Below are 26,884 nucleotides of genomic sequence, written 5' to 3' on the forward strand. Positions count from 1 at the left end.
AATCTGGCACATAGAGGCTTACTGAGAGTATGTATACCGTCTGCATTTTCCCTAGCAGTGAGGTTTTCCGCAGGGCCAGTTTATAAATGATTAGCCTCTGCCTGTGACCTTTTTATCAGGAATCTGGAGCAGCCCTGACGACACGTGTTCTCCTGTGTGAATGGAATGTATGTCCTTTCGCTGATTGCTGTTACGTTTGCCGTTTTCCACTTCAGACCTTTTCTATGAATGACGATATTGACCCAGATTATAGCGTATAGGTTCATATATAAACCCTGCTGCTTACATACGTGGTTTCAGCTGCTTAGGTCACGGTCATATTTGTACTTGTCACATGCCTATGGATGCATAGCACTCTGGGTGGTGAATATGCTGCATGTTTTACGCTCTTTTCTTCTGTGTGTGTATAGATGTAGATATCCGTATACTCTAATGTGGTCTGTCAAGGCTTCTTACCGTTATGACCGCAAGAATTTTTCTGCGTGTTGCACTATTCTTACCATGAAAAGTGACGGAAAACTTTGCGGAATTCCGGGATCTGTGTGAATGTTGCCTTCATTTATATCATACTAATATAATATTATAATATACTCCTTTTAATATAATAAAATATAGGCACTGTATATATAATTCCGGTCTATTATGCTAAATTCAGACAACCATAGTATACGTCCGCGTGACGGCCGTTAAAACAACGGCCGTCACGCGGACGCATGTATTTCAATGGGGCCGTTTCAATGGACCATGTGTAGGGTCCGTTGAAAATAGAACATGTCCTTTTTTCTTCTGTTTTCACGGATCCCTCGATAGACAAGTCTATGAGGGATCAGTGAAAACAGGAGCCGCACGGGTGCAACTTGGATGTGAAAAACCGCCGTTTTTTTAAATCTGAGTTTGCACTTGTTTGTGTGAATCTGGCCTTATTAATTAGACCTTACAATAGTAAATGGATGGATGAGGAGATGATATATGGTCATATGTGGTACTACCTTTTTTACCCATTTATTTTTTTCTTTACATTTATTGGACATCTGTTTTTGTTCTTTGATATGTAGACTTTATAGACAGATCATTTTTCCATGTTTAATATTTATTTTATAGGTAATGCTGTTAAATGATGGCTCTATATTGTCTCTGTTTTTACAGAGTGGTTCACGATTATCTGAGCGGTGCACCATTCGAGGATTTTCAGGAAAGCATGTACTTCTCCCGCTTCTTGCAGTGGAAATGGCTTGAGAGGTAAGTGTATCACAACATCATCCCAAGTCACCGTATTAGGGTATGTTCACACGCACTGTTTTCAGACGTAATTCGGGCGTTTTACGCCTAAAAACACTGCTCCATTACGCCTACGAACATCTGCCCATTGCTTTCAATGGGTTTTATGATGTTCTGTTCCCACGAGGTGTAATTTTACGCGTCGCTGTCAAGACATGTCACTTCTTGGGACGTTTTTGGAGCCGTTTTTCATCGACTCCATTGAAAAACAGCTTCAATAACGTCCGTAAAATACGCTGCCAAAAATACGAGTAAAAAACGTCTGAAAATCAAGGAGCTGTCAGGCGAAAACCTCTCCGTAATTTTAGGCGTATTTTGCTACTGCGTGTGAACATACCCTTAATCTGACTGTAATTCCCTTCTCCCAGCGAGTTCAGCGCACATTGTGTTATGACCTTTCCGATCGTTTGAAGTGTAGATTTACAGGGCCTGGTACTACTCCCAAGGCTTATTTCTGGTCCACACCATCCTCAATGTCACGTGTTTGAAAGCACTTTAGTTGCACGAGATTGATGAATTTGCCATGTAAATGAAATTAAATGTTTGAATAGAAAATACTATTCACTCCCCATACACACGCACATAATTTTACTTTGTTCAGTTTGTGTGTAGTTTATTGAACGACTTATTCGCCAACGTGCCGATAGACTTAAATAGTGCGTACGATTGCTCATTAATTAATGCATTTATTGTTCATCATTTTTTTGCCATTTTTTTTTTTGTTCCCCTTTGTTTTTCCTCCATACGGATCCAAATAGGCCTCTATTGTATATAATAAAAGCTATCGTAGCATATATAGGTTTGTGGTGCATATTAGCGAGTTATGTAATGGAGTACCGTTACAAAAACCTCTATCTAGACGTTTACACTGGCAAACGTATGCCAAACAGACACTCTTTTGATGCATGTCGGTAATTTAGCGGAGCCAGGTATGTGGTTCATCAGATAAGCCGATGTTCAGTAATGAAGATGTAGCAGAGCCGAATATACTGCACAGCCAAGGTCGGACTGGCCGTCCAATGGAGGAATTCAAAAGGTCTAGCAAAGGCAACTCCATTTGGAGCTAACATGGAGCTATGCGCTTGCCTCTAGGGTTTATTTCTTATGGGCGATTCATAAATAACCTATTAGACCTTTTATTGACGAGATGTCCCATGTGTACAACGATACCAACAAGTGGATGTGCACGTATTCTGTAGAGGTGGTGGGTGGGCGTTCAGAATCATTCCCTATGGTGGGCCCAAAGGACCCCAGTCTGATGCTGTACAGTACAACGGGGACAACGCAAAGGGGTCAAACATGCCCCAGGGGAAGAAAAGCCTAGCTACGACTGTGACCAAGCTCTGGAGGTTGGTTCTTTTCATCTTACAGTTGGACACTGCTGAGAGAGCCCTTATCAAGTCTAGTAGAGGACCCACTGGCAGGTCTTTTTTAAGGGCGCTAATATTTTCATGCTCCTATAGCGGACCTAGTTTCTTTATATTATAAAGGAAAGTTTTCAGTATAAGGAAAATGTTATCCTGCTATACGGTAATTAAGTGTGGCTATGTCCGGCCTGTTATTCACAGACCTCGCATCAGTGCCTTCTACAACGTCGTATTATGGCCCTAAAATGCTTCGTAACTGCCATAAAATAAATGCAAGCAGCCAGTTTAGATAAGAGCTTGGCCATAACTCGTAATTGTTCCAGTCGAATACACCGTTCTATGTGTTTTAGCTGTGCGAGAAAGTGACGTATTTGCTGAGTGGCTGCAAACACCGGGTTATGTGTTCATATAAAGAGCACTGGACCTTGGAACAAAGTAGTTACGTTATTGATTAGATATTGTTTTATAGTGTTTTTTGCTGGCAGCTTCAATGAAACATACAGCTGGGCTTAGATACTATTTTCAGCTGAAGCACCATTGGTATTACGTGCCTGGTACAGAGCTCGTTTTCAGGCAGAAAGGGGCCCCATGTGGTTAAAATAATCGGGGTCCGACTATTCAGAGAGTGTAATGTCTGCACAATTCTGCTACACTATTCACACATTATAGTTTATTCTGTAATTTCCCATTGATCTGGCTCTGGACCTGTCTTGGTTAGTTGTCAGGTTATCATTTAGTTCCAGAACATCGGATTACGGTTTTAAGGCGTTATGCATAAAGGAGTACCCAGCTTTAGACAATTCCTTTTCCCCAGTGATAAGCTGGTCATGAGGTTCTCCTGCTGCTGGGCCGCAGCGATCAGCTGTAATCTGTGGGGGAACCTGGCAGCAAGTGTTCCATTATTATGCAGCGCCACCACAGGGTAATTGAGGCATTGCACAGTTCTCATGCAGTGGTCCTCCAGAGTCAGATCTTTCCTTGTAGCTGCTGTCTGCTTTGGCCAATGAATGAGGGATTTGAAAATGCGTTTCCTAAACCTGACAGCCCTTTTATGGCAGTCCAGAGAAATGTTATTTGGTGGTATTTGTGGCTATCTAACGTCTATGGGGCTGGCAGAAACTTGTCTCCAAAATCTGCTGTCAGGGCCATCATGGGTGCTTATCATATTGGACATCAAATATGGCCCACTCTGCCATGAAGACTTTTTCCTACCATGACTCAATACTGTCCCTGAAAACAATAGTGCATGACCCAACAAGTAATAGTGCCCTAGATGGAAATAGTCTGGTAAAAGTACACCCTTTTGCGTCCTAGACAGTAACAGTGCTCCTTTTGGGCCCCCCACAGTAACAGTGCTCCTTTTGGGCCCCCCACAGTAACAGTGCTCCTTTTGGGCCCCCCACAGTAACAGTGCTCCTTTTGGGCCCCCCACAGTAACAGTGCTCTTTTTGCCCGCCCCCCACAGTAACAGTGCTCCTTTTGCCCGCCCCCACAGTAACAGTGCTCTTTTTGCCCGCCCCCCACAGTAACCGTGCTCCTTTTGCCCGCCCCCCACAGTAACCGTGCTCCATTTGCCCGCCCCCCACAATAACAGTGCTCCTTTTGCCCGCCCCCCACAGTAACAGTGCTCCTTTTGCCCGCCCCCCCCACAGTAACAGTGCTCCTGTTGGGGCCCCCCCACAGTAACAGTGCTCCTTTTGGGCCCCTCACAGTAACAGTGCTCCTTCCCCCCCCCCCCCATAGTAACAGTGCTCCTTTTGGGCCCCACACAGTAACAGTGCTCCTTTTGGGCCCCACACAGTAACCGTGCTCCTTTTGGGCCCCCAGGCACTGTTCCCTTTTAGGCTAAGCTGTAACTTTGTTTTCTTAGCTACAAATCTTCAGTTGAATCATGAAAACGCAGAGTAAACTGGTCCCGGAAGTGCGGTCGTCTTAAGCCCTTGCCCCAATCAATCACTTCCACAGTGGAATAGGACATGTCATACTTGAATGAACTTTTTCCATTTACATGTAAATAAATGATCCCTGTGTGTAATCAGCACATTCTGACACTATACACTTAGTTATTCAAGTATTTTAAGGAGTTTCAATTCAACTTCAAATGTCAGGATCTACACAAATCTATACCATTATGTATTAGACCAGTGGGCACTCTTAAAGGCTATTAAAAACCTTTGGTGAATTTTTTTTTATTGCAATGTACAGTATGCGTTTATGGTGACTATAAGAACTTCTGTAATATACATTTAGTAAATATTTTGTACCGTTGCAGTGCTGCAGCTTATAAGTATTCACTTTACATGGAAGCTGCATAACAACGCTGTAAGCCGAATCCGTCGGTAAACTGGACTAACGGGCTAGGCTGACAGCGGCTCCTATGTGCCTCTAAGGCCGGATTCACACAAGCATGTTCGCTCAGTGATATACAGACCGTATGTCGGCAGTATTTCCTGGACCGAACACACTGCAGCGAGCCGGGCTCTTAGCGTCCTAGTTATCAATGGCGCTCTGAGTCCCTGCCTCGCTGCAGGAAAACTATCCCGTGTTGTAATCATGTTTTCAGTACGGGACAGTATTCCCGCCTTACACACAATCTAACCCTAATACTGGTCAAATCTAATCCTAATACGGATCAAATCTAAGTTGATCAATTTAGATCTGTTCAGTATTAGAGTTAGATTGTGTGTATGTCAGAGGCACATAGGAGCAGATGTCAGCTGAGCTGTCAGTCCAGCTTACTGATGGATCTGGCTTACAGCTGCCTTATGCAGCTTCAATGTAAAGTGGATACATAGAAGCTGCTGCGCTGAAACTGTACAATATGTTTAATAAATGTATATGACAACTTCTTATAATAATCATATGCATTACAATAAAAATACTAAATGTCTCCAAAGGTTTAAAAAGCCTTTAAGAATAGTAAAAAAAATAAAAAAAGCTGAAAAACAAACTAAATCTGTCTAATCTCTTCTTGCATGATTAGCCTACCTTTTTCTTGTAGGAGTTTAGTTACCTTACATAAACCTTAAATAATGGCAGCTCTTTTAAAAGTAAATAAATTTTAAAAAAAAAAGCAAAAAGAGATGTCCTAGTATATATAAAACATAAGTGATGCACTTAGATGCTTGGATGGGAGCTGTATTAACAGAATGAATCTGTGAGCCCCTTACCATATTGATATAGTTATTTGGAAACTGTACAGTACTGTTATGTGGGTGTTATTTGGGCACGACGACACTATAATATTGGCATTGTATGGAGGTATTATTTGGGCTCTGCATGGTACTATTATATAGACACTGTGTTGGCACTATATGGTGCTGTTAATTTCACTTTGTTTGGTTATATGGGCATTGTTTGGGGATATTATTTAGACACTGCTCTGTATTGACTTTCTATGTTGGTATTAGGATTACAGCACTGTTTTATGAGCATTATACAGTTGCTTGAAAAAGTAAGTGAACCCTTTAGAGTTCCCTGAATTTCTGCATTGATTTCTAATAAAATGTGGTCTGATTGTTATCCAAGTAAAAATGATAGATCACCATAATCTAAACGAATAACGCACAAATAGTTGTACTGTTCATGTCTTATATTGAGCACACAAAGTAAACATCCACAGTGCAGGAGAAAAAGTAAGTGAACACTTGAATTTATGGTTTGCCCATCTTGGACCTTTGACGTATCCACAGGAAACACCATAAATGTCAGATAGGTGCGGGTCTATCTGTTCTATCTGTAGAACGCTGCTTCCTTAACTGCCATTCACTTGTATGGGAGTTGCGGAAATCGAGTAGCTTAGCGAGCTAGGCTGTTTTAATAACTCCCGACCATCTAATCAGGAAGTGGCCGGGAGGCAGCAGGAGCTGAGAAATGTAGAACGGAGTTTAGGGGACCCCATTCTAGGGATAGGTGCAGGTCCCAGACGTGGGACCCACACCTATCTGACATTTATGGCATATCCTGTGGATATGCCGGGATTTTCCAATGTGGGAAAACCCCTTTAATAGTAAGCCTATAAGAAACCTCAAAAAAGAAGAGAAGGGGGGTCCCCAACAAACTACAGAAACAACCTAGAAAGCACAAAAGCACAGGGGACATAGCACCCCAATAGAGCCTACAAATATATCACTACCACGTATCGTAAAAAATAGAAATCTTTATTAATGAACAACAATACATGGTCTCACAGAAATATGAATAAATATATTTAAATAAAGCAGATCATACACGGAGAGCAGCATCAGTGAGATATAGATGTAAATATACCATAAGGTAAACCGAGACAAGCTATCTCAAACCCCTTTAATAACCTGTAGATCCCCCCTTTAGCAGCAATCCCCTCCACCAAATGTTTCCTATAGCTGCAAATAATATTTGCACAATTTTGAGGAGGAGTTTTGGACCATTCCTCCCTGCGAATGTGTTAAAGTTCATCGATATTACTGGGATGTCTTGCATGCACAGCCCTGTTCAGGTCACGCCACAACATCTCCATAGGGTTAAAGAGTAACTGCACTTTCATCAAACTTTGCTAAGTCCTAGAAACCTATCCGAAGTTTTGATCAGTGGGGATCCGGGTGCTGAGACCACCACTGCCGCTGAAACAAACGTGCAGAAGGTTGAGTTGAGCCCCCTGCATCTTTGGCTGTGATCAGCGCTCCCAGTTAGGCTGAAGACGGCTCTCGTAGAACGTGATGAAGAGCGCCGATCACAGCTGAAGATGTGAGATCTCCTCTAACAAAGCTTATAGAGTTTTTCAAAAAATGTTATAGGCTTATGCAGCTATTACATGGGATAAGTACATAAACATGTGAAAGGGTGAGATACCCAAAAACCTGGTGGATCTTTAATTGTTGATGACTGAAACCCGCTGCATGTTTACAGATTATACTGACCACAGAGACCCCACTACACCTATGCCACCCCATTATACAGACCTTATCTCACATGTCTACCACCCCTTCGCCATCTTTGATGCAACTGCTACGTTATAAGGGGTAATGTCTTATCCCTTAGTTTTCACCTTGTTGTATTCCAGGCAGCCAGTCACGAAGAACACATTCCGGCATTACCGGGTGCTGGGGAAAGGTGGATTTGGGGAGGTGAGTACATGTATCCCTCTCGCACCATCATATCACAGTGTTTCCTTCATTGACTCAAATCATGATTTTTAATTTTTTTTTCTAGGTTTGTGCCTGCCAAGTCCGAGCCACTGGGAAGATGTACGCCTGCAAAAAGCTGGAAAAGAAAAGGATAAAAAAGAGAAAAGGAGAATCTATGGCATTAAATGAAAAACTGATTTTAGAAAAAGTAAATAGTCGATTTGTAGTAAGTATCAACTTCTCAATAATAAGGCTGGGGCTACACTGCCCTGACCTGTGTCACAACCAAAGTTGCCCATGGGGCGTGTCAGCCACCTACCCACAAACTCCAAATGGTATATAAATCTGCATTGTTCTGTAGATCTCCGTCTGTTCATGGACCTGGACATGAAATTGCACTGAAGAAGCAGCTAACACAATTGTAGCTGCCCTGCTGTTGCTGAACCTCCGGGGCGCGGGTGTCATTTTTTTAAATATTTAGTTGCCAACCGTCTAGAATTTGTCGGCAATGTCCGTAATTTTCATGCGGAATCCTGTCAGATTGTTGTCGTGGTAATACCCGCCCCCCATTATGTAATCTGTCTTGTGATCCCCTCTCCTATAATCACGTGACCGATCACATCTTTGTCCGCGTATTCACCTCCAGCCGCTGTGAGCAGAGGAGAGGCCTACACCAATGGCTGCTGATTCTCCAGGTCTGTATAGGGAGCAAATGTGCCATTGGCAGGAAACTAGGCGGACAGACCATGGAAGGGAAGGAATGCTGCAGCGCCTCTTGCCACAGAGACTGACTCACTCATCTCCTGTCATGTCAGGGGCAGCCAGTCCGTATAAATAAATCTTGATGCTTCTGACAGGCCGAGTTGGTTCATGTGACGGCTGCTCCAACTCATTTACCAAGATCTCTGCTTGCTGTTGGTGAAAGCCCATTCCAGAATGGATAAATTTCCTAAGCTGGATACATTGTAGCAAACTTTCAGCTTTGACAAAAATTAGGTCCTTTTTAGCATCTAGATGTAAACAAAAACTTTTCTACTTACTGACCACAAAGCCAAGATCTTATGAAGTGAAATATTTCATAATTAATCTTTATTTACATAAGACACCACACCCCTTCTAAGGCGGTGTTCACATCATATCTTCAGATGCAGCAGACTTTTCTACCACAAATCCGTGGCAAATAATGCTGCGAATCCGAAAGGGGCAAACTACGCAATGAAAATTCGTAATCGAGATTGACATACTGCAGATTTTAAAATCCGCTCCTGGCATGGTGATTTCCGCATAGAAAGTCTGCAGCATGTGGACGAGAATTGTAAAAATTGTCTTCCCTTGCCTGATACTGTAATCTACTGCAGAGTTTTGCAGCAGCTGCGGTACGTGTGTAATAGACCTTCAATGTGCAAAGCGCCCACAGAAACAGTTATGTTGGCATCCTCGCACACGGTCAATAAGGATGAGCGTTCTATATAACCAATGCTTTATTTTACCAGTGTCTACTAGCTAGAGGGAAGGGTCAGCAGATCGATGACCCGCTCTGCAGGGAGTGCAATGTCCTTCACGTGTCTCTGCATTCATACACCCGCTCCCATCACCCCGCCAGCGTAAGCACTCCGGACACTGCCAGCATACGGCATTCCACCTCCCAGGAAACAATCAATAGGCTGAGTGCTGTAGATTTGTCCCAGCTAAGTTAAATATTGATCATACTTCCTTTGTCTATGATGAAATCCTATTGAAAAAGGAAAAACTTTCCTTCAATAATTGATGTTAATAGAAAATGTTAGCCATTATGTGCTGTAATGTATACTTTTATTCTAATTTCTGCAAGTAACAAGCCACTTAAGGCAGTAATCTAAACACAATCGGCTAGCTAATGTAGAGTGCACTTAAATGGAGAATCCACCTTAAAACATCCTGTGATGGTGCGGACTCTTGTGACATTACTTTGTCACAAGATTCCGCACCGTTCAGATCACTAGGGCAGTCATGTTAGTCTTGTGTTGGGGTTCTCTAGTGAGAGAATATTCTGAAGGTCCTCAGAGGGCATCTTGTCCTTTAATTTCGAAACTGTGGTCCATGTTTTTGGACCCCCACCAATGCCATTTTTAGATCTATCATCAGGATGAACCCCCTTTAGATGAGGTACTCTGTTAAATACAATATCGAGCACAATGGCATCAACTAAATGGTACCCTAAGGTGCTGATGGGGAGGTCAAAAAATTGCCCACCATACCACCAAGCTGCACCCATCATCTCCGTGAGTCCTTCTAATATGAATGCTGTTTTTACAGCCCTCAGACTGTTTACCAGGCGAGAATGCCCCACTAGGTCAGCAACCTTCGGCACTCCACCTGCTGTGAAACTACAATTCCCAGCATGCTTTGATGGATTTAATAAAGCCTGTGGCTGTCGGGGCATGCTGGGAGTTATAGTTTCACAACAACTGGAGTGTCGAAGGTTGCTGACCCCTGACCCTAGTCTAAAGGGAATTTGTATTAGTGACTGTTTCTCCCTCGGGATCCCCCTTGCGTTCATTTGTTGTAGTATATATGTGGCAATTACCTGTAATCCTTTCTTCTCTCTAAAAAGTAAGTTTAGGATAAAAAAAGAGAAAAGGAGTGTATACAATAGTTAATCGGAACAATCCATGCTGCAGTATAAAGCATGGGGGTGGTGAAGTGCAGCAGCCTGAGATTGTGATAACACAGGAGATGCATGTCAGAGTACCTCACACTTCCATTAGACAATGCATTGATTTTAGCTGTGCCTTTAATATCAGATTTATAAATCCTTTTTTAATCCCACCTCAGGCTGTAACCAATTTACTCTGACTTCTGCACTGTCCATATTCTTATCTGGGGACATCTACTTGGTACATGGTTGGCATTTCTTTGGCACCAGAGTATCTTCCTAGTTTTATGGCGTGTCCCACAAAGACTGTTTGCTGGGACCAGTATGATATTCGCATCATGTATTATCCCATTGTCCAGTGATGGTGACTAGCTTGTTTTATGAACTGTCCACTTTTATAGCAATAGAAAAATTTGCGTTGCCAGTTTTGGGACTACAAGTGTCAGCATGCAACCTCTGGGATTGTGTCCTATCAAAGGTGATACAATTCCCAGAATCTCGGCCAGCACCTTCTGTACCTTGGGCCTGGCTGTATGGCAGAAGACCAAAGATGTAGATAACATAGGAGCTGAGGAGCATCACCGCTCCACCTTTTGCTTTAAGATGGCAAGCACCTGGATAATGGAGGGCAATGATGAGTGTGCACGAGAATATAAGAAAGTCATGATGTTCAGAGCTGGAAATAGGCTGTGGCCCCATCGAAAGTTTTACTATAGTTGCCCAATTGCCCGTCTTGAAGCAATATTTTACCGGTCACCGACTACATATTAAAACAGGTCCCTCTGATGCTGTTCGTTCATGTAATAAGACCCGCAGCAGGACTGGGATTTGTGTCTGTAATACGCTTGTGTGAAACTGACCGAAGTGGTAGGCCCGGTGTCTAAATGAGTATGAGGTGTAGATTATAGACCTATTATGAAGCCACAATACTAAAAAAAACGTTTGGTACCACCTAAAAATCTGCTGGGAGCAGTAGTGTCTCTGAATACCACAATCGAGGCGAGAGACCCATAATACCACACTCCTAATTCTAGTGAAATATATCATTTATTAAACCCCAAGGGGCTACATGAAAACCACGGAAAATTGCCAGCTCATAGTGGGAATGCCTGTGATGTGGTTATCATTCACCCGGGGACAAGTAAGACCACAAATATAATAACGGAACAATGTCCACAATTTTAATTACATGTAAATATCTCACAAGTTTGTCAAATAACCTCAGATCACTCATAATTAACGTGTATAAAAGTGCAACGCCTAATGTGCAGAAGTATAAATCCGATAAATGGCTCAATAACATCAGGTCTTACCTATCCAAAAACGGCATTTATATGCTTTCTTCCCTTCTGTAGCCCCAGGTGTATCGCTGGTGCATGCTTGTCCGCGTCCTCAGGGGCAGGTTTCACCAGGGGTCAGCAGTGAATGTAAAGTCAGACTGTCTATAGTGTGCACCATAAAGCAACCATGATTTTAAGTCACACAGAATTCCATTACTAGGGGGCGCTGTTTTGCGTGTATATGATAAACGCACTCCCGTTATAGTGCATTAGTGTTTATTCGTGTATGGTATGTTCATGGTAAAACATGTTTATTATTGCTAGTGCATTAGTCATGGAAAAATCTATTTTACTAATCCGGAAAAAGTCATTTTTTTAGATTTTTAGTGGTAGATTCTCTTTACAACGGGAGGGCAGTGGCCTCTAGTGGTGAGTGAGTAGAAAGCACTTAAAAGTTATTTTTAAAACAATCAATCCCAAGACTTTGTATATTGTATCCACAGACACTTCCTTTGTTACAGACGATATTCATATGATTTAATTTAAAAAAAATTATTTAATGTTGCGATCGAAATTTTCTGTGTCTTGCCAGCATCCACTATCTGAATGGTACTTACAGCACTGGAGCTAGAAAACTCCAGCAAGGAGACCATCTCTCTTGCCATCTCCTCCTTTCCTATCTCGGTTGCAATGGGAACCTCCAGTTGTTTCTCGAATTTCCTTTAATGAATAGAATGCCAGAACATACGTGACACTTTGCACACGACCGTATTTTTTCCCACCCGTAAATACTGGCGTAAATACGGGTTCGGTGTCACACGTATTCCACCCGTATTTACGAGCACGTTTTTGGCGGCAAAATAGCACTGCACTAATCGGCAGCCCCTTCTCTCTATCAGTGCAGGATAGAGAGAAGGGACAGCCTTTTCTGTAATAAAAGTTAAAGAAATTCATACTTACCCGGCCGTTGTCTTGGTGACGCGTCCCTCTCTTCACATCCAGCCCGACATCCCTGGATGACGCGGCAGTCCATGTGACCGCTGCAGCCTGTGATTGACCTGTGATTGGCTGCAGCGGTCACATGGCCTGAAACGTCATCCAGGACGTCGGCCCGGATGTCGAGAGGGACGCGTCACCAAGGCAACGGGCGGGAGACCGGACTGGAGGAAGCAGGAAGTTGTCGGTAAGTATGAACGTTTTTTATTTTTTACAGGTTTATACTGATCGGTAGTCACTGTCCAGGGTGCTGAAAGAGTTACTGCCGATCAGTTAACTCTTTCAGCTCCCTGGACAGTGACTATTTACTGACGTCGCTTAGCAACGCTGCCGTAATGACGGGTGCACACATGTAGCCACCCGTCATTACGAGAGCTCCATAGACTTCTATGGACTGTCCGTGCCGTTATTACGGCCTGAAATAGGACATGTTCTATCTTTTTCAACGGCACGGGCACCTTCCCGTGAGAAAACGGGAAGGCACCCGTCGCCAATAGAAGGCTATGAGCCCGTTATTACGGGTCGTAATTACGACCCGTAATAACGGGCGTTTTTACGGTCGTGTGCTAAATCTATTGTTCCTGCCAATAGATCTAAACAGAATCGTCTGCCATTTTGTCTGTATGACGTGCTCTCTGGTGTTGTTTTCCACTAATCGTTACGTTCTGTGTTTTCAGGTTAGTTTAGCCTACACTTATGAAACAAAGGACGCCCTTTGCTTAGTATTAACCATTATGAATGGCGGGGACCTGAAGTTTCACATATACAACATGGGGAACCCAGGCTTTGATGAGCAGAGAGCAGTGTTTTATGCTGCCGAGCTATGCTGCGGCCTGGAGGATCTGCAGAGAGAGAGGATCGTTTACAGGTGAGACAATACATAGTAGCACAAGGATTTCAAAGTTTGTCTAATGTAGCAGACCTGAGTTTGTCACTTGGTTTTAATTGCGAAACTTCAGTCTGAGATTTTTGGTAGGACTGCAAGTAAACCTGATCACAGTGGAACTAAAAAGCAAAATTACAAATTCATCTCTGCTACATCTGTATATGTGTTTATACTTTACCTAGAATACAATATTCAGGGCCCGGAATGTTTTTCTACGTTTTATAAAAATGTCTTCTAATCGAACCAATTTAGTCCCCATTGACTCCTCACTCCGCTATTATTTGCCCCTCTGGTCTACTTCCAACATGGGCTCATTAATTTGCTGTTCCTTTAGCGCCCTCTGTTGCCTTTCTGTAGAAATAGCAGGCTAAGGCTTCGTTCACATCTGCGTCTGGGTTCCGTCGGACCTTTCTGTCAGCGGAACCCATGAACGGAAACCATAGCTTTCCGTTTGCATTACCATTGACTGTAATGGTAATTCTTTTGTTGCTAATGGTTTCAGTTTGCCCTTCCGTGCATGGGCTCCTCCGACAGAATGGTCTAGCGGAATCCCATGAACAGAAGGGTGATGCTGATGTGAACAGGCCCTAAGACCAAGCCTTTATTTTACCCCTTGAATGCTGTGGCTTTGCTATACACAGAATGACCGTAAAAAATCTCCGTAATTGCGGACCGCAATACGCTCCGCAATTATGGACCCACGCGGTTCTATTGGCCGCGGACACCTTTCCGTATCACTATGGAAGGGTGTCCGTGTCGTGAATTATGGACCGTGTTCTACTTTTCGTTTTTGCGGGCCGTGCTCCCATACCTTGGCCCGAAATTGCCGTGCTCAATCGCGGCCCATGAATACGGGCACGGCCGTGTGCATGAGGCCTGTGTCTTCGTTTTTTTTAGTTTTGGTTATTTTTTAATTTTTTAATTTTGTTCTATAACATTTTTTTATTACATTTTTTCTTTTTTTAGGGATTTAAAGCCAGAAAATATCCTGCTTGATGACCGTGGTAAGTGAACTAGACGACTGACATTAACGTATTTAGAGTGCACCTCCGGTTTTGTAAGATGTTTGACGTGCCTCGGAGACGTGTCTGAAGTTTAAATCAGTGCAAGTCTGTGAACTGGGACCCAGCCTGGAAAAAATGGGCCACGGCTCCCTTGCACAGAGACGTCTGCATCAATAGTGACGGCACGACTCCTCCAGACTAGAATGGGGCCACAATGCACATGCATTGGTAACCTACAGATGTGTCCTCCCTTAACTTATCTATTAATTTCTTACTGGGTGGCGCAAGATTTTATTGAATTGGTATCATGACAAATTGTATAACTTATCACAATTTATAAAGTAAAGGGTTTACGGTTTTCCACCATGTTTTCTAAGATCTATACTTGCTGTCAGTGAATGGAAACATTTTTGTTTACATCTAGGAGCTGAAAATCTATCCTGATCATCTCAAACCATCATAGCGGCAGGGTGTCTTGGAAGTGAGTCAGTTGGAGATGATCAGGGCAGATTTTCAGCCTCTGAATGTAAACAAGAATGTTTCCATCCGCAGCCAGCAAGCAGAGGTCTTGAAAAGTATTAGTGCATAAATGATTAAGCCTTATGCACAAAAAAATAGAAAACTCCTTTAAGGTGGCTTTAATATTGTAGGGTGCCCCTCAGACATGGAGTTTGCAGGGTCTCCCAGTGTAAATAATTGGCTCCATCGTGTCCATTACTTTCTAAGGACACCTTGCAGTCCTGCTCATTCAAGTGCCGTGCAACATACTAGGATAAAAAGACCTCATACTGTATGTGCACCTCCATATTCTGTGCATCACCCTGCCAGGCTGCCTATGCTGTATGTACAAATGGCCATTAGATGCTAATTGTGTAAGACCACGAGAAAATAATACTGGCTACAAGCTGTATACAGTATATCATTGCCGTTCATGTGGATAGGTATGACATTGTAGCTAGTTTCTTGAAGTTGCCTGTTTTTAAATACAATTGTGTTATCAAAATGATTTCACACCAATAATAGTGTAGTTCTCGAGCATCCTACGCTCTGCATTAAAATTAAATCCCTGAGATCATCTCTGCTGGAGCGAGGGTGGTCATGTCTGAAAGGATGCATGGGATATGTCCATATAGAGGAATGAGAGGATGCATGGGATATGTCCATATAGAGGAATGAAAGGATGCATGGGATATGTCCATATAGAGGAATGAAAGGATGCATGGGATAGGTTCATATAGAGGAATGAAAGGATGCATGGGATATGTCCATATAGAGGAATGAGAGGATGCATGGGATATGTCCATATAGAGGAATGAAAGGATGCATGGGATATGTCCATATAGAGGAATGAAAGGATGCATGGGATATGTCCATATAGAGGAATGAAAGGATGCATGGGATAGGTTCATATAGAGCAGGAGTCTCAAACTCGGCCGGGTAAGTGGGCCGCATATAGAAAAAATGGGAAGTTGACGGGCCGCATTACTTTCAAATTTGATACAATACAAAATTATTGTTAATCAATTAGTTATTTGAACTACTATAACACTACATTACTATAATAATAGCACTAGGTTTAAAATTTGAGATATTTCTCCACGTGCTTATTTCAACAATCCAGCTTTCCAGTTTAAGTGTCGCTAAATGCAGTCCGGCGGCTCAGTTAGCACACATGTCAAGATTGGGCAGCCCCTTTTTAGATAGTGCCGCAGTGCCCTCTGTGGATGCTGCCGCAGTGCCCTCTGTGGATAATTCAACACACCCCTAGATAAGGCCACAGTGCCCTCTGTAGATAAGGCCACAGTGCCCTCTGTAGATAAGGCCACAGTGCCCTCTGTAGATAAGGCCACAGTGCCCTCTGTAGATAAGGCCACAGTGCCCTCTGTAGATAAGGCCACGGTGCCCTCTGTAGATAAGGCCACGGTGCCCTCTGTAGATAAGGCCACGGTGCCCTCTGTAGATAAGGCCACGGTGCCCTCTGTAGATAAGGCCACGGTGCCCTCTGTAGATAAGGCCACGGTGCCCTCTGTAGATAAGGCCACGGTGCCCTCTGTAGATAAGGCCACGGTGCCCTCTGTAGATAAGGCCACGGTGCCCTCTGTAGATAAGGCCACGGTGCCCTCTGTAGATAAGGCCACGGTGCCCTCTGTAGATAAGGCCACGGTGCCCTCTGTAGATAAGGCCACGGTGCCCTCTGTAGATAAGGCCACGGTGCCCTCTGTAGATAAGGCCACGGTGCCCTCTGTAGATAAGGCCACGGTGCCCTCTGTAGATAAGGCCACGGTGCCCTCTGTAGATAAGGCCACGGTGCCCTCTGTAGATAAGGCCACGGTGCCCTCTGTAGATAAGGCCACGGTGCCCTCTGTAGATAAGGCCACGGTGCCCTCTGTAGATAAGGCCACGGTGCCCTCTGTAGATAAGGCCACGGTGCCCTCTGTAGATAAGGCCACGGTGCCCTCTGTAGATAAGGCCACGGTGCCCTCTGTAGATAAGGCCACGGTGCCCTCTGTAGATAAGGCCACGGTGCCCTCTGTAGATAAGGCCACGGTGCCCTCTGTAGATAAGGCCACGGTGCCCTCTGTAGATAAGGCCACGGTGCCCTCTGTAGATAAGGCCACGGTGCCCTCTGTAGATAAGGCCACAGTGCCCTCTGTAGATAAGGCCACGGTGCCCTCTGTAGATAAGGCCACAGTGCCCTCTGTAGATAAGGCCACAGTGCCCTCTGTAGATAAGGCCACAGTGCCCTCTGTAGATAAGGCCACAGTGCCCTCTGTAGATAAGGCAACACACCCCTAGATAATGCCAGTGTCCTCTTCAGATACTGTCACGCACCCACTTGTAGATAACGCCACGGTGCCCTCTGTAGAGGCTGCCACGGTGCCCTCTGTAGAGGCTGCCACGGTGCCCTCTGTAGAGGCTGCCCCTGTGCCCTCTGTAGAGGCTGCCCCTGTGCCCTCTGTAGAGGCTGCCCCTGTGCCCTCTGTAGAGGCTGCCCCAATGCCCTCTGTAGAGGCTGCCCAGTGCCCTCTGTAGAGGCTGCCCCAGTGATGTCAGGGGCTTGCCCAGAGCTGGAGTCCCAGGCAGAGCGCTAGTAGGCTCTTCCTGGGACTCCAGCTGTGCTCCTGACATCACTGGGACTCCTGCTCTGGGGAAGCCCCTGACATCATTGTCGATGTATGGACAGCGATGTCAGAGTCTTCCCCAGAGTCCCGGAGCAGAGCCGATAATAGCGCTCTGCCCGGGACTCCGCTCTGGGGAAGACCCTGACACACTGTCCATATATGGGCAGCGATGTCAGGGAATTCCACAGAGTCCCGGAGCAGATCCGATACTAGCGGCTCTGTGTCCCGCGGGCCGCAGATGGCAGCCACAGGGGCCGCATGCGGCCCGCGGGCCGCGTGCTTGAGACCCCTGATATAGAGGAATGAAAGGATGCATGGGATAGGTTTATATAGAGGAATGAAAGGATGCATGGGATATGTCCATATAGGGGAATGAAAGGATGCATGGGATAGGTTCATATAGAGGAATGCAAGGATGCATGGGGTATGTTCATATAGAGGAATGCAAGGATGCATGGGATATGTTCATATAGAGGAATGAAAGGATGCATGGAGTATGTTCATACAGAGGAATGGAGGTACAGATATAGCGGAGTTGAATTTGCCATTTCACGGTTTCATTTGTGCCTGTGATTGCTCATTCGGTTTACCTGAAGTTATTAACACGAGCGGTTTTGTCAGTGTGCTGTCCATTTCAACAATAGACAGGACACGTGTGTCCATTGCGAGAAACTCACAGCGTGTCCTATTCTGCTCCGTTTTTGTGGACCACACATTAAAGTCTATAGATGCACGAAAAAACGTATCCGCTGCTAAAGAAATGCAGAAAACAAAAATAAAAGTTAACCTAGGCAGTGTTTACGGAAAATGCAAAAACACAGAAGGGATATTCATATACATGAAAAAGTCTCTTCTTGCGGTCGCACACGCTCGTGTGAATAAGGACTTAGACTATCGTACCGTATGACAATTGGTTAAGGCTAGAGCTCAAAACGGCTATATCCGCATCGGTCCATAGAACATTATGCATGTATTTACTGAATACAAACAAACAAGGAATTTCAGGTAGCATACAAAAACATAATTTGAATGCAGAGATTATTAGGCTTCGTTCACCTCTGCGTCGGGACTCCGGTCATTGGTTCCGTCAGAGCTTTCCGTCAGGGGAACCCATGAACGGAGCCCTGACTGAAAGAAACGGAAACCATAGGTTTCACCGTTTTTTAAGGGTTTTCCGTCGTTTTGACGGAATCAATACCGTAGTCTACTCTGCTATTCATTCCTGGCGGAAAGCTCAGACGGAACCCATAAACGGAGCCTTGGCGCTGATGTGTACAAAGCCATACTTCTGCTATATTTTCCATTTGTATGGCAAATAATACCATATGAACATGTTACCTGTTGTCAGTGATATAGTGTTTTGGTGCTGTTGTACTTTTTCACAGGACACATCAGGATTTCAGACCTCGGTTTAGCTGTGCAGATACCTGAAGAAGAGTCCATTCGTGGCAGAGTTGGCACAGTGGGTTATATGGGTATGTGCTGTTCTGTTTTTCTAGAAAGCTTTTCTATGAGGGTATGTTTACACACTTAACAAAAAACGACTGTAAAACACGGAGCTGTTTTCAAGGGAAAACGGCCTCTGATTTACAGACGTTTTTTATGCATCAGGCGTTTTTTGATGCGTTTTTTACGGCCGTTTTTGGAGCTGGTTTGTCTATTGACCCAATGAACAACTGCTTCAAGAATGGCTCAAGGAGTGGCATGCACTTCTTTTTTACGGGGCGTTTTTTTATGCTCCGTTTTTAAAAACGGCCACGTAAAAATCGCTCCATGGGAACAAAACACAGTTTCTCCCAATTAAAATCAATGGCCAGATGTTTGGAGGCGTTCAGCCGCTGTATTTTCAGCCATTTTTCGGGGCGTTTACGGCCCGAAAAACGGCTGAAAATAAGGCGTGTGAACATATCCTAACTTTAAGTGTAAATATAGTTATTTATTTTTATTGACTTAACACTTTTCCTACACTTGATGTGGTTATTACAGTACCTCAAATCAGTATAAAACTATCATATCAAGATATAACTGTGACATCATATAGCGAGAAACATATTACATTATATGGCATTGCACAATATACGTATAAATTTATATTTGGATATAACTGACCTCATATCAGAATATAGTTATGAAATCCTATCAGAATATAACTGACATCCTTTTGCAATATACCGGTACATATTATATCATATAATGCAACTGTGAAATATCATATAAGAATATAGCTGACATATCACTATTAATATTACATCATGTGTCTAGATATCCTATCCAGAGAGAACTATGACAACCTATAATATTAGGATAAACCTATGGCATCATATTATGATATAACTATAATATCATATACAATTATCAAATTAACTTAAATATATCAGATCAAGATGTAAGTATTATATCATATCACATTTCGACTGTTATTCGATTTGGATAAACTATATGACGTTATATCTGGATAGAACTATAAATATCAGGATATAACTATGACAATATATCAAGATACAATATGATGTCATAGTTTTATCAGGTCATCTCATCATATCAGTCTTTTAACTATGACATCATGTCAGGATATAACCATGACATAATAGATCAGGATATTAAATTTTATCAGGATATAAATATAACCTCATCATATCACAATAGAACTATGCCATCATATCATATGACGATATAACTCTGTTCATTACATAATTTCAGGATATATCAATGACGACATATGAGGACATGACATCGTATATTAAGATATACATATGATATCGTATCCAGGACATGACCTCATATCTGGACATGACTTTATATCGGGGTTAAACTGGGACATCATACCAGGTCATGAGACTATATTAGGATATAATTAGTTCAGTATTTGACATCATATCAGTTCATGATACAACAATGACATATCAGGATATAACAATGACCTCATATAATTTATATGCCGACATATTAGGGCATGACCGCATATATCGAGATATACCTATGATATCCTATCAGGACATGACCTCATATCAGGACATGACCTCGACATCATATATTAGGACATGGCATCATATCAAGGTATAACTATGACCTCTTATCTTGATATGATTTCATATGTATATCCTTTATATAACTATAACATCATTTCTATGATGACCTATTAGGACATGACATCATATATCAAGATATACCTATGATATATCAGGACATGATCTCATATCCGGATAAAATTATTACAGCATGTATTAGGACATGTCGTCATATCAGGGTATAACTATGACATCCTATAAGGATATACTTATGACATCATATAATTTCAGGACATGATACTATATCAGGATATATAGCATGACATATCATTTCTATGATTACATATTAGGTAGGACATGACATCATATATCAAGATACACCTATGATATATCAGGAAATGACCTCAAATCAGGAAATGACCTCAAATCAGGACAAGTCCTGATTTGAGGTCATGTCCTGATTTAAGGTCATGTCCTGATTTGAGGTCATGTCCTCAAATCAGGACATGACCATGACGACATTATACAGTATATCAATATAATCCTATGACCTCATATCGGGATATAATTATGACATCATATATTAGGACATTACATCATATCAGGGTATAACTATGACATCATATAAGGATATACATATGACATCATATAATTTCAGCACATGACACCATATCAGGATATAACCATCACATATTTCTATGACGACATATTAGGACATAACATCATATATCAAGATACACCTTTGATACATCAGGACATGACCTCATATCAGGACATATTGGAACATGACATCATACAGTATATCAATATAATCCAATGACCTCATAGCAGGACATGACCTCATAGCAGGACATGACCACTACATCATATATTAGGACATGGCATCATATCAGGGTAGAACTATGACTTCATATAAGGATATACATATGACATATTTTTATGACTACATATTAAGACATGACATCATATATCAAGATATACCTATGATATATCAGGACATGACTTCATATCAGGACATAACTATAATGACATATCGGGACGTGACATCATGTATCAAGATAACTCTATGACCTCATATCAGGACATGTCCTCCTATCAGGACATGATGTCTTATCCGGATATAATAATTACCTCATTTTATTTATATGACAACACCGGGCCGGGGCCCACTACTCTTGGGGTGGGCCCACTCGGCCGCCAGGTGCTGACGCTGCCGTCATCACAGCATCACTGTGTGGCACCACCAGGTAGGGTGGGCTGTGTGGCACCACCAGGTAGGGGCGGGCTGTGTGGCACCACCAGGCAGGGGCGGGCTGTGTGGCACCACCAGGTAGGGGCGGGCTGTGTGGCACCACCAGGTAGGGGCGGGCTGTGTGGCACCACCAGGCAGGGGCGGGCTGTGTGGCACCACCAGGTAGGGGCGGGCTGTGTGGCACCACCAGGTAGGGGCGGGCTGTGTGGCACCACCAGGTAGGGGCGGGCTGTGTGGCACCACCAGGTAGGGGCGGGCTGTGTGGCACCACCAGGTAGGGGCGGGCTGTGTGGCACCACCAAGTAGGGGCGGGCTGTGTGGCACCACCAGGTAGGGGCGGGCTGTGTGGCACCACCAGGTAGGGGCGGGCTGTGTGGCACCACCAGGTAGGGGCGGGCTGTGTGGCACCACCAGGTAGGGGCGGGCTGTGTGGCACCACCAGGTAGGGGCGGGCTGTGTGGCACCACCAGGTAGGGGCGGGCTGTGTGGCACCACCAGGTAGGGGCGGGCTGTGTGGCACCACCAGGTAGGGGCGGGCTGTGTGGCACCACCAGGTAGGGGCGGGCTGTGTGGCACCACCAGGTAGGGGCGGGCTGTGTGGCACCACCAGGTAGGGGCGGGCTGTGTGGCACCACCAGGTAGGGGTGGGCTGTGTGGCACCACCAGGTAGGGGCGGGCTGTGTGTCACTACCTGGGAGGAGAGGGCTGTGTGTCACTACCTGGGAAGAGCGGGCTGTGTGTCACTGCCTGGGAGGAGGAGGCCTGACATTATATCATAGTATGATATATCCGTTCAAAACAACATTTCAGGCTACATCTATATCAGGGCGTGGCGGCATATCGGGACAAATAATGCCATGTCCTAATATAGGATGTCATAATTATAAGGATATAACAATGACATCATATCCGGATACAATTATGACGACTTATCAGGACATGACATCATATATGAAGATATACCCATGATCTTATATCAGGACATGACATCATATCGGGATATAACTATGACAGCGTATAAGGACTTGGCATAATTTCAGGACATAATAATGATATCCTAGCATATCAGTACATGACCTCATATTTGGGTATGCCAACTACATAACCATTACATTATAGGACAGGACATGAATGAATAATTTTTTTGTCCTCTGATGTTCTTCTCAGACACACGTTACTACTACTTGAATGGCGCTACTACTTGAGTGCTACTTACTACTAGTTTGTAATGCATCATAGTTAGATATCGTTTATAGACTATGTATTTTATCTTGTGGTGTGGGTATTGTGTATTTAGTCTGGGAGGTTCGTTTTTCCTTGGTGTGGCTTATCGTGGTTCATACCAGCATTTGCCATTCATGCACCGGTTGGGTGCTTTTTAAGTGTTTTTAACCCATGTTTCTATTCTTTTTGGATTAAGCATATACTCTGAGTGCATAGTGCCTTCTATGCACACCACTTTTTCTTAAAATCATATCAGAACATTAAATCATATCAGGTCATTTTAGGACATAACATCATATATCAAGATATACTTTTGATATCCTAGAAGGACATAACATCATATCAGGACATGACATATCATGATATAATTATGACATATCCGGACCAAGGTGACCACTGAATAGGTGATAACTGCTAGATCGGTGGTGGTCTAACTTCTGTCCCTCGTTCCTCCCCAGCTGCAAGGCAGCTGCATGGACCCCCACGATCTAACAGTTAACACCTATAAAGTGGATAGGGGATAAAAAGGTATTATGGTAAAAACAAATTAAGAGATAATCTGACCCTGGGGGTGAATGCACATAGTAGTATAATTAGCCAGATTCCAGGTAACTGTCTGATCAAAAGACTGCAAGTAAACATCAGTGCAATAATTATTGATGGTGGCTTCAGTGACACATTGCTCTCTCATTGGCTCAGCTTAGAGGCGGCATTGTGCATTTTCCTGCACGGCAGCCTGCCCAAACCGACTTATTGGCTGCTGCCTGCTTGTCAAAGAGAGAGCTCCTTACTCATCGACGCCAATTATTTGCTGCGAGTAAAGAGCTTTCTCATTGGCTCCTCCGCTCTCCCGTCCTGGCTGCATGCTGATGTAGCGCTGTGGCTACAGGGTTCTCTGATGCATAGAAATGAGACTGATACACATTGGGGCGGATTTACTAATGCTGTCTAAGACTTGGACATTGTAAACTTAGACCAGGTAGTAAGTAGAGGCGCCAAATTTATCACAGTGCTTTACAAAAATTGGAAAAGGCCCTAGTAGTTGACGGGTAAACAACTTAAATATATAGAACAATTGCCAAGGCAATAGGAACCCATTTTTTCCCAACTACTAACTAATAGAATAGGATAGTAGAATAAATTTAAATACTTTTATTAAATTAGGGACAAACATGAAAATGTAAAACTACAATGTGTACTGGCACATGCAATTTGCAGACATAAAACTGTCTATAGAACATGAGATATAACACAATTCAAAGTTGACATGGAGTATAACCGCTAGCTATAGTCCATTATATGAAGAATCCGCTCCAGTTAACATTGCACTAAAAGACTAGTATAGAGCCCCCCCCCCCCCCCCACACACACATGTTTCACTACAGCTGCAACGGCCTCAGGGGTTTTAGGGGCATAGTCACTATAGCTAGCAGTTATACTCCGTGTCAACTTTGCATTGGGTTATATCTCATGTTCTATAGACAGATTTATGTCTGCAAATTGCATGTGCCAGTACACATTGTAGCTTTAAATTTTCTTTTTTGTCCCTGATTTAATAAAGGTATTTAATGTATACTACTATCCTATTCTATTAGTTAGTAAGTAGTTGGGGGAAAAAACTGGGTTCCTATTGCCTTGGCAATTTCTCTATAAATTTATCACAGCACATCTTGTTAGACATGTTAGACACTTCTTTATTGGCTTAGCTTACACCAAAATTTTAAACCATGCCCCCTTTCCAGTGAGCCACACCCAGTTTTTGCCCTTTTTGAAGTGTCCTGTGAGGCCCAAACATTTTGTTAATTTTGACGCAAATCAATAATAAATTTGTCTAAATTGATTTGCTCCAAAAATACGGCGCAAATTAGGTCAGAATTCTGACAACAACAACAATACTACTAAATCTGCCCTATTGTGTTTCTTCCATTTTTTTAAGTTATTGTTTATTAAGTAGAACCAATTTGAAATCAAAGGATTCAGAGACCATTTTATGGCAGGAATGTAGTTTTTAAATAAAAATATCACGCACAAAAGTTTTAGACAGAACAGCTGAATATCCAGCATGATGTCGACATCTTTTCTGCAAAAATAATTTTTGGTGAGAATTTTAAATGTTTTTGATTGGAGAATAAATAAATCCGATTTACTTTCTTAATATTGTGTCTTTCCTTCAGCACCAGAAGTCATCAACAATGAAAGCTACACATTCAGCCCTGACTGGTGGGGGCTCGGCTGCCTTATTTATGAAATGATCCAAGGTCAATCCCCCTTCAGGAAAAGGAAGGAGAAGGTAAAGCGGGACGAGGTGGACAGACGGGTGAAGGAGGATGAAGAGGAATATTCTGAGAAGTTTTCAGAGGATGCCAAATCTATCTGCAGGATGGTGGGTACACATGGAAGTAAGAAGACCTTGTGTTAGTCCCCATTGTCGTAAAACGCTTAAAAGAGAACCTTTCACCTTCCCATACATGTGCAGCATGTAATGGGAAGGGCTGCACAAACCCTGGGGCACTTTACATTGTTTTCCTATCCTCCTCCGTTATTTAGATATCGGTGCCGTTATATTTGGCGCCCGATATTTAAATAACCCCCTGAACTGTCAATGGGGCGTATAATTGGCAAGGGGATGTGTAACATCGCTGTGACACTGTCCAATCGGCTGCGGACAGTGTCACACCAAGAGCTGGAGAGAGGAGAGCGTGTGTGCGTGCGCAGCACGGAGCTGTGCGCGCACGCTCTCCATTTCTCGGCAGACAAGAACAAGACTCTGATCTCTCGCTAGAGATCACATAGTCTTGTCGTCCCTGTCTGCCAGGAGCTGAAGAGTGAGAGCGTGCGCGCACAGCTCTGAGCTGCGTGCGCTCACGCTCTCCTCTCTCCAGCTCTTGCTGAATGGACAGTGTCACAGCGATGTTACACGCCCCCTTGCCAATTACACACCCCATTGACTGTTCAGGGAGTTATTTAAATATCGGGTGCCAAATATAACGGCACCGATATCTAAATAACAGAGGAGGATAGAAAAAAAATGTAACGTGCCCCAGGGTTTGTGCAGCCCTTCCCATTACATGCTGCACATGTATGGGGAGGTGAAAGGTTCTCTTTAGGAATTTGGATCAGAAGTTTAATCTCACTGGACCCCAGTGCTGCCGATAGGTGTGGGTCCCAGAGGTGAGATCTGCACCTATCGGGTTGGGAACACCCCTCTAATGATCTGGCCATAAACAGCAATTCCTTAAAGCATAAATTCACCTTTGATCTCTATTTCACTATTTACGTTTAGCATTCATCTACATAAAAAAGCAGCATTCACAATTTTGCAGGTTTCAGAGCTGAAATCTCCCAGCATTCCTTGCGGGCTCAATGTCTGCATTTTGTGAAGTGTAGTCTTTATACCAGACAATGTACAGATGTAGAAAAGACTATTCTAAGCTAAGCTTTTACGGGTGACAAGAAGAAGAATTGTGAATACAGATTTGGACTATAATACAGGCTATAAGTCAGGATCAGTGCAAAATAACTTAAGCAATGTATTTACAATGTTACTCAACATTACACATAGATTCACCTATATACGTACTGTAAAACTGTTATGTCGAGGGTACTAAAACAGTCATTTTCAGATGTAGACAATAAAACAGGCGTTCTTTATGATTTGGAACGTTTTGTAGGACCAAACGATTTTTTTTTTATTTATTTTTTTTATCTGGACTATAGCTGCCAGTCA

General features: G+C 43.3%; 1 protein-coding gene across 1 annotated transcript in view; it reads left to right on the forward strand.

Moving 5' to 3' along the window:
* Positions 1–26,884, forward strand: part of GRK4 (G protein-coupled receptor kinase 4) — a 208,344-nt gene that overhangs the window by 176,212 nt on the left and 5,248 nt on the right. Inside the window, exons 6-12 of the mRNA XM_075857386.1 lie at positions 1,147–1,239; positions 7,687–7,750; positions 7,836–7,976; positions 13,339–13,529; positions 14,514–14,551; positions 19,059–19,148; positions 25,332–25,540. Coding sequence (XP_075713501.1) covers positions 1,147–1,239; positions 7,687–7,750; positions 7,836–7,976; positions 13,339–13,529; positions 14,514–14,551; positions 19,059–19,148; positions 25,332–25,540 — 826 coding nt within the window. The remainder of the gene's footprint in view (positions 1–1,146; positions 1,240–7,686; positions 7,751–7,835; positions 7,977–13,338; positions 13,530–14,513; positions 14,552–19,058; positions 19,149–25,331; positions 25,541–26,884) is intronic.

Source organism: Rhinoderma darwinii, chromosome 1 (assembly GCF_050947455.1).
Source record: "Rhinoderma darwinii isolate aRhiDar2 chromosome 1, aRhiDar2.hap1, whole genome shotgun sequence".
Lineage (NCBI taxonomy): Eukaryota > Metazoa > Chordata > Amphibia > Anura > Rhinodermatidae > Rhinoderma > Rhinoderma darwinii.